We start from the raw sequence: 18,344 nt of genomic DNA, 5'->3' as shown, positions 1-18,344 counted from the left end.
GGGGTGAAAAAATAATTGAAGTTGAAAATATTTTTTAAAAACAAACTTAAATTATTATTTTTTTGGAGGGGGGCGGGGGGCTAGTAGGGGGCTGATGGGGCGAGGTGAGGGTAGGGGTGGGGTGAAAAAATAAAAATTGGAAATTGGAAATATTTTTTAAAACAAACTATAATTTTTTTTGGGGGGGTGTGGTAGGGGGTGTGGTAGGGGGTGGGGGTAGGGGGGTGAGGGTGGGGTGAAAAAGTAAAAAATTGAAGTTGAATATATTCTTTTAAAATAAGCTTTAAATTTATTTTTTCAAAAAAAAAATTGTAATTTGAAGTTGGAGGAGAGTTTTGAAAAATGTTTTCCTTAATTTTTGAAGGGAAGTCATTTTCCTTAAATTTGAGGAAAATGAGTTGATTTGGAAAACATTTTCCAAATCTTTTAACCCAACCAAACATGAGAAAATTGGAAAAGATTTTTCGGAAAATGTTTTCCTTCATACCAAACACACTCTAAATGTTTGCTTTAACATATATAATCTATCTTTTTGACTTAACATGTATTATTAAACTAGATGCAAGTGCTCGTGCTAGCACGGGTCCAATATCTTAATAGTTTTATCATTTTAATTTATATGATATAGGTAGAATTTAGAAAGTTAATTAAATTTAATAGGATTTTTAGATATTTAAGTGGTTAATTACTTTTTGTTTGCGAGAATTTATTGTAAAGAGGTCCATTAAGATGTCTATAATTAAAGTATTTTTTGGCATCGACCGTTTATTTTTTACTCACTGTAGTTACAAGATATAAACAAATATTATCAACATTCAAAATAATAAAGCAATAACTAAAGAATATAAATTTGAAACTAAAAGTCATAGCTAAAATGGATTCCATAACTTCGAAAAAATTATGCACTAACCGAAGAAGTAATTTTTTTAAAAAAGAAGTCAAAACACGCTGAAGCAGGCACGTCGATGAAGACGTGTCTGCTTGAATTTAAAACTAAAAGTCATAGCTAAAAAGAACTCCAAAAAATTATACACTAATTAAATTAAAGTAGAACAAAAGAAATAATTTTTTTTAAAAAAAAATCCGAAATATGCTGAAGCAAGCACATCAATTTTAAAAGTCATAGCTAAAAAAGATTCCATAATTTCAAAAAAATTATATACTAATTAAATTAAAGTAGAACAAAAAAATTAAACTTTTTTTTTCGAAACATGTTAAAGCATGCACGTCTACAAAGACATGCCTGCTTCAGCACGAACTCCCTCTTATATAATAAGAGAATGTAAGATGTAAATATCTGCTTAACAGATATCCAATATCGATCATATGATATATTGTAGAAGTTGTGCACAGTTCGTGATATGAAGTGACTAGTGTGGAAGGTTATACATCACAGTAATTCCGGTAGAATGAACTCATATTTTGGTAATCCGCTCAATTTATTTATATTTTAATGGGTTGGGTGAACGACTTTTTGTATGGGTAAAATATGAGTTGATACTCATATTCAATCCATAAAAACATGGGTAAAATATGGATTAGCCAAATGGGTTAAGCATCTAACTTTTATTCACTCAAAATTCATGATATCACTAAAAAAAATTGTAACTTCTCTTCCTTTTTATGTTCTTCTATAGAACTAATTATTTTTCTCTATAATTGAAAATGTGAAGTCTTTGGCCCTCCAAACATATATATTTTAAATGTACATTTCTTTTGTTAATTATAATTATATTTTTTTATTTGTTTAATTTTATATTGGATAATAAATAATAGTGTAAAATAAGCAAATCATGTATTAGTGTTGACATTGCTTAAAGTGCATTAAGCATGTTTTAGTCCTAAAATGAAAAATTCATTTACTTTGAAATTAACAATATTTTCCCCTTGTTATTACATAAATTTATTTTATATTGAAAAATTATAGGATTTTTTTTTACTTTTATGATACAATAAAACTAAATGAAACATATTCAACATTTTTCATCTAAAAAAGGACTAAAATATTTTCTCCATGTTGAATTCTTAAGTACAGTACTATTTACTCATGAAAATATAGATAAATATGGGTAAAATAGTATTTTACCCAACCCATTTGTTACCAATCCATTTTTACCTATATCAAATATGGACGGGTTGAATTATTACCTATTTTATATTGACTCATTTTCAATCCGCCCAAATGCCACCACTAATCATGGGCAATTGGATACACTTGGCTCGTACGATTCTTGGCGATTAACGAAGGATTCACCCTGTTTCGGTTCTTGAAAAGGGCTTTTATGGCATTGATGGAGGTGATGTGTTCTTGAGCTTGCCTACAAGCTCGGTAGAAGTGGAGTTTTTAGGGTGACGAATGTGCATCTTGCTGATGAAGAAATTGAACAATTTAAGAACTCTGCTAAGACCATTTTGGAAGTGCAGAGTCGTCAGTTGGGAATTTGAAATTGTCATGTCAATTAGTTTTAATGATAAATTTAGTTATGTGATTTTATTGATATAAATTCTTAAGTTGAGTAATTTTATTGATACAAATAAAGTTTAGTCACTTTGCAAGATAAATTATCAAAGTTGAGTGACCTTTTGAGATATTAACTCAAAAATATATATGATCTACAATTTTACTTTCTATACCACAAGTTATCAATATCACAAATACGTCTTAATCTTTTTGACACAACATGATTAACGAGTAACACTTATTAAAAACATTTACAAATAAAATATTTATATTTATTCTTAATATTTATAGACCATAAATATTTCACAATTTTTTAGAAAAAGATTAATTACTTAGACTGAGGTCTATCATTATTGGCTTTTCGACATCTTACAATTTCTCTGGCTAAATGATAGCCCGATTTTTAATTCAAGTGTAGGTACTAAGATAGTCTACCCCAAAATTGACATTTTTTAGGGTATCACATATCAAAAGAAACTTCTCCTAAAAATACATATCAAAAGGGATTCTTCCCCCACAAATGGGTGAACTATCAACTCCTACGATTAACTTTGCCTAATACACTCTAAATTACATAACAAATATTCTAAGGTAGTTTGCCCACAAATAGACGAGCTATAATTCTTTTTATTACCTTTTTTTTAACTTTTCATGTGAAGGATGCCTCTTCTTCAACAATAAATATGTGTTCTTATTTCACTTCATATTTCCCATTCATCTTTTATCTTCTTCTACTAATATTATATTTTGATCTTTGAAAATTGATAATCATGTTAAAAAAATTCGAAAGGTTTGTTTATTCAATTGAATGAAATGCATATAAATTCGAAGAGTAGTGTAAAAGGTTAATACCGGTTTATAAGTTGAAAAGTTATTTTTAATTGTAAGAAAATTAAAATAAAATAGCAGAATATCATTATGTTTCATAAAAACCTAACCAAAATCTGTGGATATGAATTTACATACCATAATACATAAAGTGTTTTTTTTTTAATTTTCCATTCGGTATTTGATATCCGTATGAAAGCTCAACTAAATTCGGACTAGGGTGATAAATCATTTTTCTGATTTACCACATTGGGGGTTGATTTCACGTATCAGGACACTTCTTCCAATACTAAGTGCCAACGATCGTTAGTCAGTAATATAACTCAACTAAGTAAGTTGAGGTCGAATCTCACAGGGAGTGGTACGTGCTAAAGATTCAAGAGCCAAGTACAAATATGTTCAAGTCAATCATAAGTAAAAACATTTACGAATAAAAGCATATTTCAAATGTAGGGTGACACAAGTGTCTAATATGGGGGTTTTGATTGTAATTAACAGCTACGACAACAACAAATAACACTAATTAACAAGTAAAGAGACGGATTCTTGGGATGTGATTGGATTATAGGCTAAAATAGACAAATGGGTAATTGCTGCTGATAGTAAATAGCTGTAAATCAGTGAATAAGCTAGACTTTAATGGGGATAAACTTTCTCGAACAATTTACCCCGAATCAAATTGATTTCTCTCGAACACCAATAAGCAGCAATTAAGAACAGCCTACGTTTTACTCCATTCACTCTCTCGAGCTGAATGTGTCGAAAAAGGTTTAAGATTCACTCTCTCGAGCTGAATCCATGACAACCCAACACCCACAGACCATCAAATCAGTAACCTTAGTTTTAAAACCTCTCTCTCGAGCAAGCCAAAAACACGAAGGTAGAGTTACATTTGCAACTACAACCCTTTAAATTAAATCACAATTACTGAATGAAATCACTTTTAAACAACATTTAAACTATCAATTAACAATATCCAGCAGCTACATCAACCCATAATCACATAATCACACCCCAAGAATTGGGGTTTTAGCTAGACATCATAAAAAGATAAAAATAATTACCAAATTGTGTTTCCATCAACTGGGTAAGATTAATTTCGTCTTTACAAAGGTCAAGGTTGAAGAATCTCAAAGACCCACTTCCAATTTCTCGAAAATGAAAAACTTAAATTCTTCAAAGCTAAGGAAAAAAATTGTCTCCCAACTCAGAATTCTAAAACTTGATTGATAAAAATTAGATACTATGAAAACTGATACTAAACTAAGAAAAAATGTATTTATAGTTGCCAAAAATATGTTGCGAAGGACCATTCGGCGCAGTAAGTCAGGATCGCCGTCCACTCGGTGATCCGCCCTTTGGTCAATTCCATCGCCTTTTTGCTTTGACCTTCAACATTTTCAAGTTCTGTAACTTTGGGCGATCTAGCACTGCATCACGGAACCGTTCGGCGACTCGCCAACTGCTCTTTTCTATTGCCGACTTGATTTTCTCCTTTAGGGCTTGACACACTGGAACTTTAGGCGAGATCATGGCCATTCGGCGACTCGCCCAATGGGTTAGGCGATCATCATGCCTTCTGTTCTTCGTTCTTTCGGCTGCCTTGTTCCTTTTTCCTCATTAGTGTCCATGCTTTGTTCCTCAACCCAAATACCTGAAAATCAAGAATTTACATAAGTTATTGGCACCAAATAAACATTTGAGGACACTAAATCTATTAAAATAAACCCCTAAATGAGTCCAAATCGTGGACTCATTAGGGGTACAGAGTTCCCTAGCTAACATCTATTCTCTCCAACTTTGAGTGTGTACAAATGGACACTTAAACTTGTATAAAATTAAACTAATAGACACATACATCCTATATAATGTCCTACCTAAACATTTGTGTCCTACGTGACATCCTACATGTATTGTGTCACATATTTGCTTGTTCAACTTCATAAAAATTTAAGTTTCTACTTGTACACACCTAGAATTGAAGGACATGAATGACAATTGAAGCGAAATTAAATAACACATGTAGGGATGACAATGGGGGCGGGGCGGATGCAGGATGGGGTGGGTTTAAGGCTATGCGGGACGGAGTTTAAGGTTGTGCAGGGGTGGGAGGGATGCGAGGCGGTGTTTTTTGAAATTAATGCGGACAAAGCGGGTTGCGGGTATATGTGATTTTATGTGGATTCTAACTTAATTTTAACTTTTTACATGTTACAAGAGTAATAAAACATTATTTATTAAGATAATTTCTTTAAAGCTACTAAAATATTCAAGATAGTAAATAAAAACTGTTCAATAAAAAATAATACAATTTCTTACACGTTTCTCAATTGACCTTTAAAAAATAAATTTCAAGTCATAATCCATTAAACTAATATAACTTAGTGAAAAAATGAATTTATGTTTAGTATCAAACTTAACTAGAAAAAAATATTAAAAAATTATGCAGACGAATGTATGCGAGCTATTGAAAATGAAAAAAATTGTTATGTGAGACAAATTAAAATATTTACGGGTTAAGCTCAATCTGCTCCACACCGCCCTATTGTCATCCCTAAACACACGAATGTATTATACCATTTATATATAATTTGATTTGTTTTTTGATAATTAAAAAACCCACTAAATTAATTTGATTTTGATTTTAGTTCAAAACCACCCAAACTGAACCATAAACGGCCTGCTTGAAGGGAGTAATTATGGAGTGCCAGTGTACCCGGTATAGTCAGTAGTCAGTACCAATTGTATTTATTCCCCTTTTCTCTATAAATTCAAATCCCAAGTCCATGATAGTCACAAACCCCTCCGATTTACGCATTCCCGCCATTTCCTCTCCCTCACTACCATTTGCCCTCATCTTCTCTCTTCCAAGTGAAATTTCGCTTCTGCATTTTACTCGCTTTCCTGCTTAACCCTACGTACTATAGATGCCACAAATGGAGGCGTCGTTTGCACATAATCGAGGTACCAAATAATCATCTACTACACTTGCACACTCACAATTAAGTTACCTATGTGCATTTTTGATGTATTATTCTACAGCAAAAGTTTTCTTTCATGTAATTTGTTTTTGTGGTTTTGAACTGTCATGTGAGAAGATGGTAACGAGCAATCGCAGATAAGATCATCTATACCTGAATTGGCAGAAGAGGAAGAGTCCACGGTAAGTACAAGCTTGTTTGGAGTTCATAACCTGTGAAAATTGCTTGGCAGAAAGCAGAATGTATTTGACCTTGGAGCATCTATGTTTAATACATGTTTAAGACAAATTTGTAATCCGTTTGGTGTTGTGGATAGGGTACTCGGATAAGCCAATTAAAATTAGTCGTCAACTACCTGATTAGTGTACTGAAACTAGATTGCATTATGTAAGTGAGCATCTGTTCAGCGAGTAGATACATAAATCTGCTTGAGGAAGCAGATATTGGATTAGTCCTAATTACTAAAGATTGTTTTTGTGTCTGTTTATCGAGAACTGGATAGAGTTGAATAATTAAATGTTGTTTGAATCAACAAATGAGGCTTTATTATAAGTTCATGATATATGTTAGTTTAATATCTGAGAAATTTTAGTCCCGTGGATTGTCCAATTTTACATTGCTAAATAAACCAAAGCATTTGAAAATTCTGGTCAGGACATAGCACGATAAGTTTTACTTCCATTGCCTGTTCGATTGATAACTGAGAAGTTTCTCTGTTTTAGATGATAATTTAATGGATATGATGTAACTTTTTGTTTACCACTCACTTTGGAAAGTTGAAACTCATTGTCTTCTGTCTATTCATTTTCAAGTCTTTGCATGGTGGTAATGATTTATTGATGTTCACAAAAATTATGCTTATTGTGTTTTGGAGCAACAATATCGATGCTTGCTATTTCACTTCTTGAAGCTTTACTTGAAAAATCCCAGTTCTCTTTCTTACATTCAATCTAATTGATATATAATTACAAGTGACCAGACGTATATAACTTTTTCCATTGTGGCTTATAATGCAGGTTTATATGGCATGTGTTATGCACGGACACAGGTGATTGGTGACGTTTACGATTCTGTTAGAATGTCGGCAGTTGCTTTGGGACCTTCTTGAATGAATGGACTTAAGGGAGAGAAACTATGATAATAACGATATATACCATCTTCATATATATATATATATATATATATATATCTTTAAAAACAAGACTCAATCTGAAATAATTGGATTGTATCATTGATATTTAAGTAAAAGTAAAAGGGAAATCCAGTCGAATGTTGAATTAGTATTTGACTAATAATTAAACTATTCTTCAAGGATTGGAGTTTCCTATTATGATGCCAGTGCACGCCAACTCCATGTGCTGGAAATCTATGAAGATGGAAGTCATGATTTTTCCTTGGTTGATATGGGTATGAACTCTTGTTTTACATTCTTGAGGAAGGGCATTAAAGCATCCACAAAATATTCAAGAGAAACTTCTCTAAAGTAAACTTGACTTCTTGTCTTATGCATTTTATATGACGTTCACTGAAAGTTGGCTTCTCTTTCAGTGAAATATCAGGCCAAACCTGGAACAATCTATACCAGTACTAAAAGTGAGGAATCATTTTTGGCAGCCTTACAGAGAAGCGGTATGTGTTAAGATTATTATTGGCATGTTGATCTTTCTATTTGTGGAAGCATTATCTACTCTCTGATGTGACACAGATGGTACAAGTGATGCTCCTTCTGTAAAGCTTGTGAAAAGTTCATTATTCAGCCATGAACAAGCATGGCACAGGTATGAAACAGTGGAGGAATATTGCCACGGATTTCATTTTTCTTTATTTCCCAGTCTTTTTTTTATAAGGTATTTCCCAGTCTTTTTATTTGCTTGTCCTAGTTGAATATAGTTCTGGCATGGGAAGTTCTTGGTGCATCAAAAGCAGTAGCTATCTGGTAAATCAATTGAGATTCGGATGTCATTATAAATGTTTCTACTGGCTGACATAACTACTACGTGACACAAACTATCTCAGTGCTCCTTTCAGTTGTTCATTGGACAGTAAAGTACCTTAGGAATATATTCGGTAGTGGATAATTTCAGAATGTAGGATTCCTATTTTTTTTCATAGGGGAGGTGCAGCCTTAGGATTGAAGTGTTTTCTCTTGCATATGGAGTTCTATAGGTAGATTATTACCATGGTAGAGGGAATCAATGCACACCATATTTATCTTTTCTAATTTGCTTCATCAACTTATAGGTTAACATTGTGATTTGATGGATTGACCTGTTTCTCTGTGTTTTTTATTTTTTAATAATTTTACCATGGAGGCTGTTTTTGGATCACAGATTGATGTACCTTCAAGTCACAGGGATGGATGATGGTTTGAACATAAAAGAGAGAACTGCTTTTGTGAGTCAAACGGGTTACTGCCTTAATTCTATGCATCTTTATATTCTCTGAATACGTGTTTCTTCTTGTTGACACAAAGAGTGATTACACTAGGTGCTATAATGTTGTTTCTGCCAAATATGGTGTCCTATGGTACCACCTTGGTTTGAGAACTTCCTGAGACAACAATATCTCCTGTGCAATCTGTAACAGTTACAACTGAGAATAGTACTTAAGAACACACATACATATAAATATTATAGCTTCTTCAAGTGAATGATCATGCAACATGGATTCTCCAGTCTATCTTTTAGCAAAGTGGGGATAAGATTTGATTGAGACTTCCAATGCAATGGGAGTGGTAAGGTGCATAGTAACTCATTACACTTGTAAAGAAAGGTGCGTACTAACACATTCACAATGGTACTTTCAGATCCATATTTGACAAGAGAATTTGTAGAAGAACGGTATTTACTAGAATGATTAAGAGCGAGAAAGAATGAGTAAACATAGTAATCTCTACCTTCTTTTATTGTTGTTGACTTGGTCTGTGATGTTTGGAAACACTGACTTGGTTGTCATTGCCCAAAATCTCCCCTTCTAAAGAATACATGCTTCAGAAAGAGAAATAAAAGGAGAAGGCAGCTCTCACAGGAAACATGACTTGTATATAAGCAGGATGGTCATATGGATTTCCAGAGCCATGTCATCATTTACCAATTACAGCTTTTGTTTGAGTTAGAAGTTCTTAGCCAAAAATAAAAATAACATTGAAGACAAGCGAAGAATTCTCCCTTGGAGAATACTTATCAGAAAGCATCTTTATCTTCAGCATATGCGTTAGTGTCTTTGCTATCTGATAAAAACTGTACGAAATCATCTCTTCTTTGACAATACAGTTGTTTTGTTGCCATTGATACATGGATTAAAATGACATGGGTCATTGGATTGTAAGAAAATTTTGTTGATTATTGGGATTGCTAGAATCACCTGTCAAATCTTAAATATTTTCATTTTTTTAAATTGTTGATTTACACTCGTGTAAGAACGTTGGTACACAGATGCTCCCAATTTAGTCATCTGTTCTCAGCTAGCTAATATTACTAGATGTACTTCCAATTACTTTTTTACTGATCTGGTAGAACTTTCACAATATAATCTGGAGTTATTGGCTCCATGGTGAGGGAATTATACAATTCAAAAATATTATGATTTGAACTGCGTTGTGGATGAGGTTCTGTGAAGTATGAAGAACAAGTTACATCAACAATCTTATCTTACGACATACTTTTATCTAAGCCGACTTTGGATGCTTTAATACTTAACAACTTCAATACTTGCATGCATGTGCAATGAGATTTTCTTTCTGATTGTTAATGCAATAAAATATAACAATAACAACAACAATGCCTCAGTCCTAAACAAGTTGGGGTTGGCTATATGAGTCCCCACTTTCATTCAAGCCCATTTACATCATCTTTATCTAAATAAAATAAAGCTGATAAATAAGTTAAATAATAATAATAATAGTAATATTAGAAGTTCTCTACCAAGTCTAAAACCTATCCTCAACTAGTAGCAAGCACTTATATTGATATTTTTCTTCCATTGTGCCTATCTTTAGCTAAGTCTGTATTGATGCCAAGCATATGCAGGTATTTCGAGACAACTCCCTTCCATGTGATTTTAGGTCTACCCTATCCCCTTTGAACACCTTCACACTAATCATAATTTCACACCAATAGACTGGTGCATCTCTAGGTCCGATGCAGAACATGTCCAAATCTTCTCAGGCAATCTTCTTGCATTTTATCCTCAATACGTGCTACTTTTAACTTCTAGCGAATGTGGTCATTTTTAATCTTATGTAATCTGGTATGACCGTACATCCATCTTAACATTCCATCTCTGCAACACTCATCTTGTGGATATGTTGGACTTTAGCATCCCATCATTCATTACCATATAACATTGCTTGTCTTATAGCTGCTCTATAGAACTTACCTTTCACTTTGGTAGGCGTCATTCTATTACATAACACTCCGGTGGAACTTCTCCATTTCAACAATACGACTTTAATCCTATGAGTAACATCTTCATTGTCGTTCTACTATCTTGAATGGTTTCTCAAAAATAAAAGTTTATTTTATAGTATACTGTAGGAGTGTTTTATACAGATGTTGAATGCAGTTAGAAGTTTAACTATTCATTAACTGGAAATAGTAAATTATATTGTGAACTCATATTTTGGAAAAAGAATATCAGGAACTGCAGTGGAATCAAAACTAACACTTGACTTCATTTGGACCTAAAACTCTATGGGGTTTATCTTGGCAAATTTCTATGCCCATGACAAGTAGACTTCACCAATATCCTTCGTCTTAGATTATCGCTATAGAAACTCCTTCGTTTCCAATATTATCCCAATAATTGCTTTCAAGTACAGAACTATTAATATACAGTGTTAAGAAATATGCTTTACTTCCACTTAGCTGATATCCTTGTTTTCAGTTTTGCTTCAGTAACATTTTCTCATCTTCTTTAACTGCAAATCACCGGTAGTTTTGTTGCTCGATCTCATGGTTGGAAACTCAGCCTGATATCTAGGTTATTCAGGTTTGCGAGTGTTTAGGATATGTTTTTTCTGATGCAATATCTTTTACTCTAGTTAAGCATAAACCTTTAATAAAAATAAATTAACTATGCATAAAATATTCTAGCAAACAATGAATGATGGTTCAATTGCTTACTTTATTCTTGTTGTTTGGTCTCTTAGGAGGTTACATCTCTGTTTCAACAAATGTTAGTCTAAAGATTTGTCTCTTTCCAAATTGCAGCTAAGTTCTATGATGGACGTCAGCAGTGATGTTCAAGTTCGTGCAAGTGGGGGCCTGTTAGCTGTGCTAGAAAATGAGCGGATCATAGATACCCTTGAACAAAATGAATGTGGGAGCGCATCAATTGCAATTGACTGCATTTGCGAAATTTCTCTGTATCTTCTAAGCTATAAGTTTTCTGGAATGACTTATCTTTTTAAATTCATTTCTCTCCTCATTCATATATCTCTGTTTTGCATCGGGGATAAAATTTGTGCAATGATGTGTTCCTTGACTATCACATTAAGGGACAAATTTCTCAAAGTTGATTCAGCTGCTCATGAAGCATTACAAATATTCCAAATAGACAAGCATCCGAGCCATATGGGAATTGGCAGAGCAAAAGAAGGGTTAATGATGCACCACACTCTCTATGTTTAGTCAACCATGGAAGTTTTGACTAATAAAAAATATTATGCAGGTTCTCTGTATTTGGGATGATGAATAAGGTTTGAGGATGATGGAAGTTCTAAATCTGTAGCCATTTGCTTTTGGTGGTTCTTAAGAAGCTGTGAAATAACATTGGACTAATATTTGCTTACTTTTCTCAGTGTGTAACCCCAATGGGTAGACGTCTCTTGAGGTTAGTTTTGTTTGAAACAGTTTGATGTGGTTTCTACTAAGATAAAGTGAACTTGATGCCTTCTGGTCTAATAGTTCATCTTTCACCAGGAACTGGTTTCTGAGGCCTATATTGGATCTTGATAACCTGAATCGGCGTCTTGATACTGTATCCTTACCAAACTTTTTGACATGGAAACTTTGACCATTTACAGTACTGCAGCTGAAAAGTTTTTTTAACATCAAATTCAGGATTTGAATAGAAGAGGGTTATATTTTTTGTTGGAGTACTCTCAAAACTTGAAACACCCATAACCATGAAACATTGTGACTTCCTGTGAAATTGATTTTATATTCATAAGACACATGAAAATGATTTTTTTCCCCATGACTTCTGAAGATATCTTTCTTCCTGTCTGCTGAAGAAATTTCGGTCTCTTTACGTGAAACACTGAAGTCTGTAAAAGATATTCCCCGCATTCTCAAGGTTCAGTTTCCTTTGTCCTTTTCTCTTCCTTATACTTATTTTTGAAGTTTTGTCATTGTGTTTTCTTATAGTGTCTGTCAAAGAAACAGTCTTTCAGAATAAGTAAGAGGATGGAATTCATAACGGGACAAAACCTTCTACAGTTTGTTCAAATTTGAACTATTTTCTTATTCCAAATGTATAAAAGTATATCAAACTAAACCACAATCTATTTCTTAAATTTGTGTGTGCATATAAGATTTTGTTTTTTTTATAGATTCCTAAGCCTGAATAGAAATTGATTGTCTGTTTGATGCAAGTTGTACTCTCTTTGTAATGAGTTTGAAAGCATTGTATTATTATTAGCTTTCATTCTCTTTTCTTCTTGTTTCTTATTTTTTTCCTCCTTTCCTTGCTTCTGCAGAAATTCAACTCTCCAAGTCCTATATCTACAAGTGCAGACTGGTCAGCTTTTCTGAAGGTAGATATGTTCTCATCCATCAAGATTTCTACTTTAAAGTATTTGAAGTTTATAGTTACATGCCATTTGAGCTAGAGTAGTACAATATTTAGGAACACACATAGATGTATGCTGGGTCATGGGAGTGCCATGTCTAAAGTTTCATTTTAGTTTTTTGTTTAAACAAGAAAAGTAGTATTGCATGTTTGTTACCCTTCATCATTTACCTGAGTTTGAGCATTATACTCGCTAAGCATTTTATCACCGATTATTTTAGATGTACTTAATACAATTACAAGTAGGCCCTGCTTGGACGTGATATGAAATCATGATTTGCATAAGTTATTTGAAATCAGATGGTTTGAAGTTAAAGATATGTTTGGACATGCAATTTAGATTTCTTAAGTTGTACTTTTTCCTGATAAACATGAAAACCCCACAAGTTGTGAAAACTATCAAAATTTCTCCCATTCTTATATAATCTTATCAAATGAGCAAACCATAGTTCATAAACAATGTAACGGAATATCATATGGCACCAAATTGATAAATCGTATATCTCCATGTAAACTTTCAAATACACATAATTTTATTAAGATCTGCTAGTCAACAATAGTAGTAACTAGTTGTTCTTTAATATAATATTTTCACATGGTTCATACAATCTCTTTATGCTGAGCATGAGTCTTTTGGCAAAATTTAAAAGGATGGGTCCTTTTTTACAAAATATCAAGTTTTTCAATTAAAACGTTGATTTGAAATCATGATCCCAAATCGCATGTTCAAAGGTCTACTTCTTTGACCTCAAACTAGCACATCAAATTAGATAGGAGTGTTATTCTTGTTTCCGGTTTCCCCTTTGGGGGAAACTTGTTGCTTCTAAATCTAGATTATTGCTTGCTTTATTAGTCCCCATTAGTATGCTTTACCCAGATTTGAGAATTCAATTTCATGCAGAGTGTGTGTGCTCTCCTGCATATAAGCAAAATATTTGAAGTTGGCATATCTGGATCTCTGCTAGAAGAATTGACGTCTTCGGACTTGGATATTATTGAGAGGGTATCTAATTAATGTTTAAACTTCACCATCATTATTATATTCCATTATGGTTTCTATATTTACAACCGTCCTTATCTACATACTCAGCTTTCTCTTGATGCAGGCTGGATTTTTCATTTCAGTCGATCTAGCCTATGTCTGTGAATTGGTTAGTATCATTATTGTACAATACTAGTTACAATATGTAAGGCTTTCACACTGTGACTTGATTGGATAGGAATAGCTTCACAAGAAGTTTGAAATCTATGTAGAAAAATCTTTTGTTTTATCATCCAAAATTGTCAACTTGATACTATGGAGAAGCCAAAAAAGATAAATGAGCATTGCTTTTCTTCTAGAAAATTTCCATAAGTTTGACTTCTATCCCTGCCCAAGAATGCATTTATTTTCTGGTTTTAGGTAAGCAAATCTGGCCACTCATATTCTGGCAAGTGGGAACTTCTTCAATCAGTGACATTTTATATTGGAGCTTGAATTATGATCAAGCCAAAATGATCTTAGATTTTCATCCATAGTCCTCCTTTCTGTCAAAAAGATATGTCTAATTTCTCATGGTAGTAATAGTACCATTAGCACTCCAGCAAGAGCTTTTTCACATTGTGTGTGCCTGTAATGTGCAGGTAATTGGTGTCATTGATGTTGATCGAAGTAAAGAGAAGGGTTATGAGACAATAGTAAAAGAGGGTTTCTGTGATGAGGTAGGATATACTGCTGCAGTAAATTTGTGGGTTTAATATTTTCCCTGCATTGGTTTTGGCATCTTTTTTTTTTTTTTATGGCATTATGAGTGTAGTCTTGTTTGTCTAGCTGGATGAACTGAGGCAGATATATGAGGGATTGCCAGAATTTCTGGAAGAGGTTCTCTAACTTCTGATTTTTCTCAACTAAACCACTTTCTGTTGAAGTTAAGGCTGCACGCTATTGAATTTAATATTAGTAGTGCTTTGCAGGTTTCGGCCTTGGAACTTGCACGACTTCCTTGCATGTATGAAGACAGGGGGATTCCTTCTATCATTTACATACATCAGATAGGTCTGTTCACCCTTTAATGTTCCATAGTTATAATAACTTTGTACCTACATAGGTAATTCAGCTTTTAAACTGATAACTGCTGATGGCCTGATGCCCAATTAGATCCTTGGGATGCTTCCTTTTTCAGATATCAATCTCACTTGTATATTAAGGTTTATCTAGTTTTTATATCCTTTTCCCTTTTTTAGGAGCTTGGGCATACCTTAAGAATGTTGACAGCTATTTGCTTTTATTGAGGCAGTTTAATATGACAATGGAAGATACCCTATTGCTATGAAAAATAAAGGCACGGGAAAATATTATTGAGATGCGTGTTAACTGTTGTCTTACATTGAGCCCTATTTATATATATATATAGATAGAGAGAGAGAGAGAGAGAGAGAGAGAGAGAGAGAGAGAGACTATCTAACACTTCTCAAGCTCGTGCATATAAAGCTGGCGAATATAAATCATATGTACCGTGCTTGAATTGTAACTAATACTAGGATCATTGAGGTACTTGGTAAAGTAACTGCAAGCAAATCGTTGGACTTCATAAGTCTTATAACAATATCTCCAAAGAGTATCTTTTCTCTGAAAAAGTGAGTCAATCTCAAAACCTTTTTCCTTTCATGGAACACTAGATTTGATGCAACTTGAAGGGTTGCTTGATTATCACATACAAGTTCCATCTGACTGATTTTTCCAAATTTCAACTCTTTTAGAAATTATTTGATCCAAACTAACATACAAGTTGCCCAAATCCATTTCTCAATATTCTGCTAATACACTAGATCGAACAACAACATTTTGTTTCTTGCTCTTCCAAGACACCAAATTACCTCCTACTAAAACACAATATCCAGACGTAGAATGTCTATCCGAAGGTGAACCTGCCCAATTAGTGTCTATGCATCCAATAACTTGCTCATATGCCTAGATCCTCAAAGAGTAGTCCTTTGCTTGGGGCTGATTTTATGTATTGAAGGATGTGGACAATGACATCCTAATGAAAATCACTGGGAGAGTCCATAAACTTGCTTACAACTTCACATGAACTAAAATGTCAGGTCTAGTCATTGGGAGGTAATTGAACTTACCAATCGTTGTATGTTGCATAATTTCTATGAGTCTCCCCTTGTCCTGGCAAAAGATTAACATTTGGATCAATAAGAGTCTAGTTTGGAAATACTGAAAAAGATGTTTCTAATTAGTGATACCATCCTAAACATTGCAGGTAGTAACAGTATTGTCAACAAAAACTACCAAAAAACTACACAAATTGAGTAGAAAGTCGATAAAACACAAAGTGATCAGCTTCACTATGAGTCATGCCAACATGGGCAGATCTACCTTATAAGGTAAGGGTGCCATTCCACCCGGATGCTTCTGTTAAAATTCTGAATATATATGTAAATATATGGGATAAAACTTATAAATAGGTCAAGTGGCGCCCAGAATGCACAAACAAATTGGGGGTGCAACTGCTTTGTCGATCCTTTTAAGATTTTCATGTCCTTATGAACCTGTGTTCTTGTACAGTGGTTCCGTCGTACAACAGAAGTGTGATCCAAAATTGCAACAACTACAGGGGTATTAAGTTGTTAAGCCACACTATGAAAGTTTGGGAGAGAGTGGTTGAGATGAGGGTAAGGAGGGGTGTCTTCTCAGTTCGGATTCATGCCAAGGGAAATCAACCACAAAAGTTATCCATCTTGTGAGGAGATTGATGGAGAAATATTAAGAAAGGAAGGGAGACTTACATATGGTGTTCATTGACCTTGAGGAGGCCTACGACAAAGTACTAAGGGAAGTCTTATGGCGATGCCTGGAGTCAAGAGGTGTATCAGTGGCCTAGATTAGGGCAACGTCGGTAAGAACGATGGGGTAGATTCAAAGCACTTTTCTGTGGAGATGGGGTTACACCAGGGATCAACTCTTAGTCCGTTTTTATTGGCCTTAGTGATGGATGATTTGACTTGGGACATTCAAGATGAGGTGCTTTGGTATATGTTATTTGCAGATGACATAGTACTGATTGATGAGACGCGTAATAGAGTTAATGCTAAGTTAGAGGTGTGGAGATAAACTTTGGAGACTAAAGGGTTCATGTTAAGTGGGACCAATACAAAGTATGTAGAGTGCAAATTCAGTGATGCGAGGCATGAGGTAGGCATGGAAGTGAGGCTCGACACACAAAATATCCCTAAGAGTGACAGATGAAGTACCTTGGGTCTATAATCCAGGGGAGTGGGGACATTGACGAATTGGTGTAGCGTGGATGAAGTGGAGGCTTGCCTCTGAAGTCTTATGTGATAAAAAGGTACCACTAAAACTGAAAGGTAAGTTCTATAAAGTGGTTGTTAGACCGACATTGTTGTATAGGGCGGAGTGCTGGCCAATCAAAAACTCCCATGTCCAGAAGATGCGTGTTGCAGATATGAGAATGTTGAGGTGTCTGTGTGGTCATACTCAGAGCGATAAGATTAGAAATGATGATATTCGGTTTAAGGTGGGAGTGGCCTTCATGGTGGACCGGATGAGGAAAGTGAAACTGGGATGGTTTGGACATATGGAGAGGAGATGCGCTGACGCACCAATGAGGCTATGCGAGAGGTTGGTAATAGAGGGTACGAGGAGAGGTAGATGTAGGCTGAAGAAGTATTGGGGAGAAGCGATAAGACAAGATATGACCCAGCTTCAGGTTACCAAGGATATGACCTTAGATAGGAGGGTGTGGAGGACACGTATTAGGGTAGAAGATTAGTAGGTAGTGTAGTATTGTCTTGCTTGTGGTGGTTGGTGTTTGTCATTGTACTAGTGGTAATATTGTAGTTTTTGTTTTTGGTATTTCTTGGTGTTTATTATTGTTTACAATAATCTATCCAAGCATTTTGTTTAGTGTGTTTCGATTATCACACTATTTTACTGATGTTTTTCTTTTTTCTGGTAGACTTTGCACTACTTACGTGTTACTTGCTATATTATCTTCACTCTCTCCTTCTTTGTACCTGTACTTGCTGCCGAGGGTCTTTTGGAAACAACCTCTCTACCTCCACGAGGTAGTGGTAAGGTTTGCGTACATTTTACCCTCCCCAGACCCCACTTGTGGGATTTCATTGGGTATGTTGATGTTGTACCCTCCTTCTCACTTCTAGTTTTCCTTCCTTTTCTTCTCCTCCTTTATACCCTTTCCTTTCTTTTATTTGCTAAATTTCTCTCTTCCCCTTCCTTCTCTCTCTCTCTCTCTCTCTCTCTTTTAAAGATT

The 18,344-nt window shown here is 34.3% G+C and overlaps 1 protein-coding gene across 6 annotated transcripts in view; it reads left to right on the top strand.

Annotated features, from left to right (window-relative positions):
* Positions 1 to 5,941: 5,941 nt before the first annotated feature.
* LOC125865185 (DNA mismatch repair protein MSH5) overlaps positions 5,942 to 18,344 on the top strand; it is a 34,584-nt gene continuing 22,181 nt past the window's right edge. Inside the window, exons 1-19 of one of the 6 annotated variants that reach the window (XM_049545376.1) lie at positions 6,024 to 6,253; positions 6,388 to 6,452; positions 7,287 to 7,318; positions 7,583 to 7,677; positions 7,819 to 7,899; positions 7,976 to 8,048; positions 8,601 to 8,664; positions 11,481 to 11,635; positions 11,768 to 11,869; positions 11,941 to 11,968; positions 12,071 to 12,102; positions 12,192 to 12,249; positions 12,481 to 12,567; positions 12,971 to 13,027; positions 13,964 to 14,065; positions 14,169 to 14,213; positions 14,686 to 14,763; positions 14,873 to 14,923; positions 15,016 to 15,097. In XM_049545376.1, the coding sequence (XP_049401333.1) occupies positions 6,217 to 6,253; positions 6,388 to 6,452; positions 7,287 to 7,318; positions 7,583 to 7,677; positions 7,819 to 7,899; positions 7,976 to 8,048; positions 8,601 to 8,664; positions 11,481 to 11,635; positions 11,768 to 11,869; positions 11,941 to 11,968; positions 12,071 to 12,102; positions 12,192 to 12,249; positions 12,481 to 12,567; positions 12,971 to 13,027; positions 13,964 to 14,065; positions 14,169 to 14,213; positions 14,686 to 14,763; positions 14,873 to 14,923; positions 15,016 to 15,097 (1,324 nt within the window). In that variant the 5' untranslated portion in view covers positions 6,024 to 6,216. Of the gene's footprint in view, positions 6,254 to 6,387; positions 6,453 to 7,286; positions 7,319 to 7,582; positions 7,678 to 7,818; positions 7,900 to 7,975; positions 8,049 to 8,600; positions 8,665 to 11,480; positions 11,870 to 11,940; positions 11,969 to 12,070; positions 12,103 to 12,191; positions 12,250 to 12,480; positions 12,568 to 12,970; positions 13,028 to 13,963; positions 14,066 to 14,168; positions 14,214 to 14,685; positions 14,764 to 14,872; positions 14,924 to 15,015; positions 15,098 to 18,344 lie in introns of those variants that run through there. The other 5 variants (XM_049545375.1, XR_007446323.1, XM_049545377.1 and 2 more) reach the window with 5 other exon arrangements.

Source organism: Solanum stenotomum, chromosome 5 (assembly GCF_019186545.1).
Source record: "Solanum stenotomum isolate F172 chromosome 5, ASM1918654v1, whole genome shotgun sequence".
NCBI lineage: Eukaryota > Viridiplantae > Streptophyta > Magnoliopsida > Solanales > Solanaceae > Solanum > Solanum stenotomum.
The sequence above is the reverse complement of the archived record's forward strand: the minus strand, read 5'-3'. Positions and strand labels throughout refer to the sequence as shown.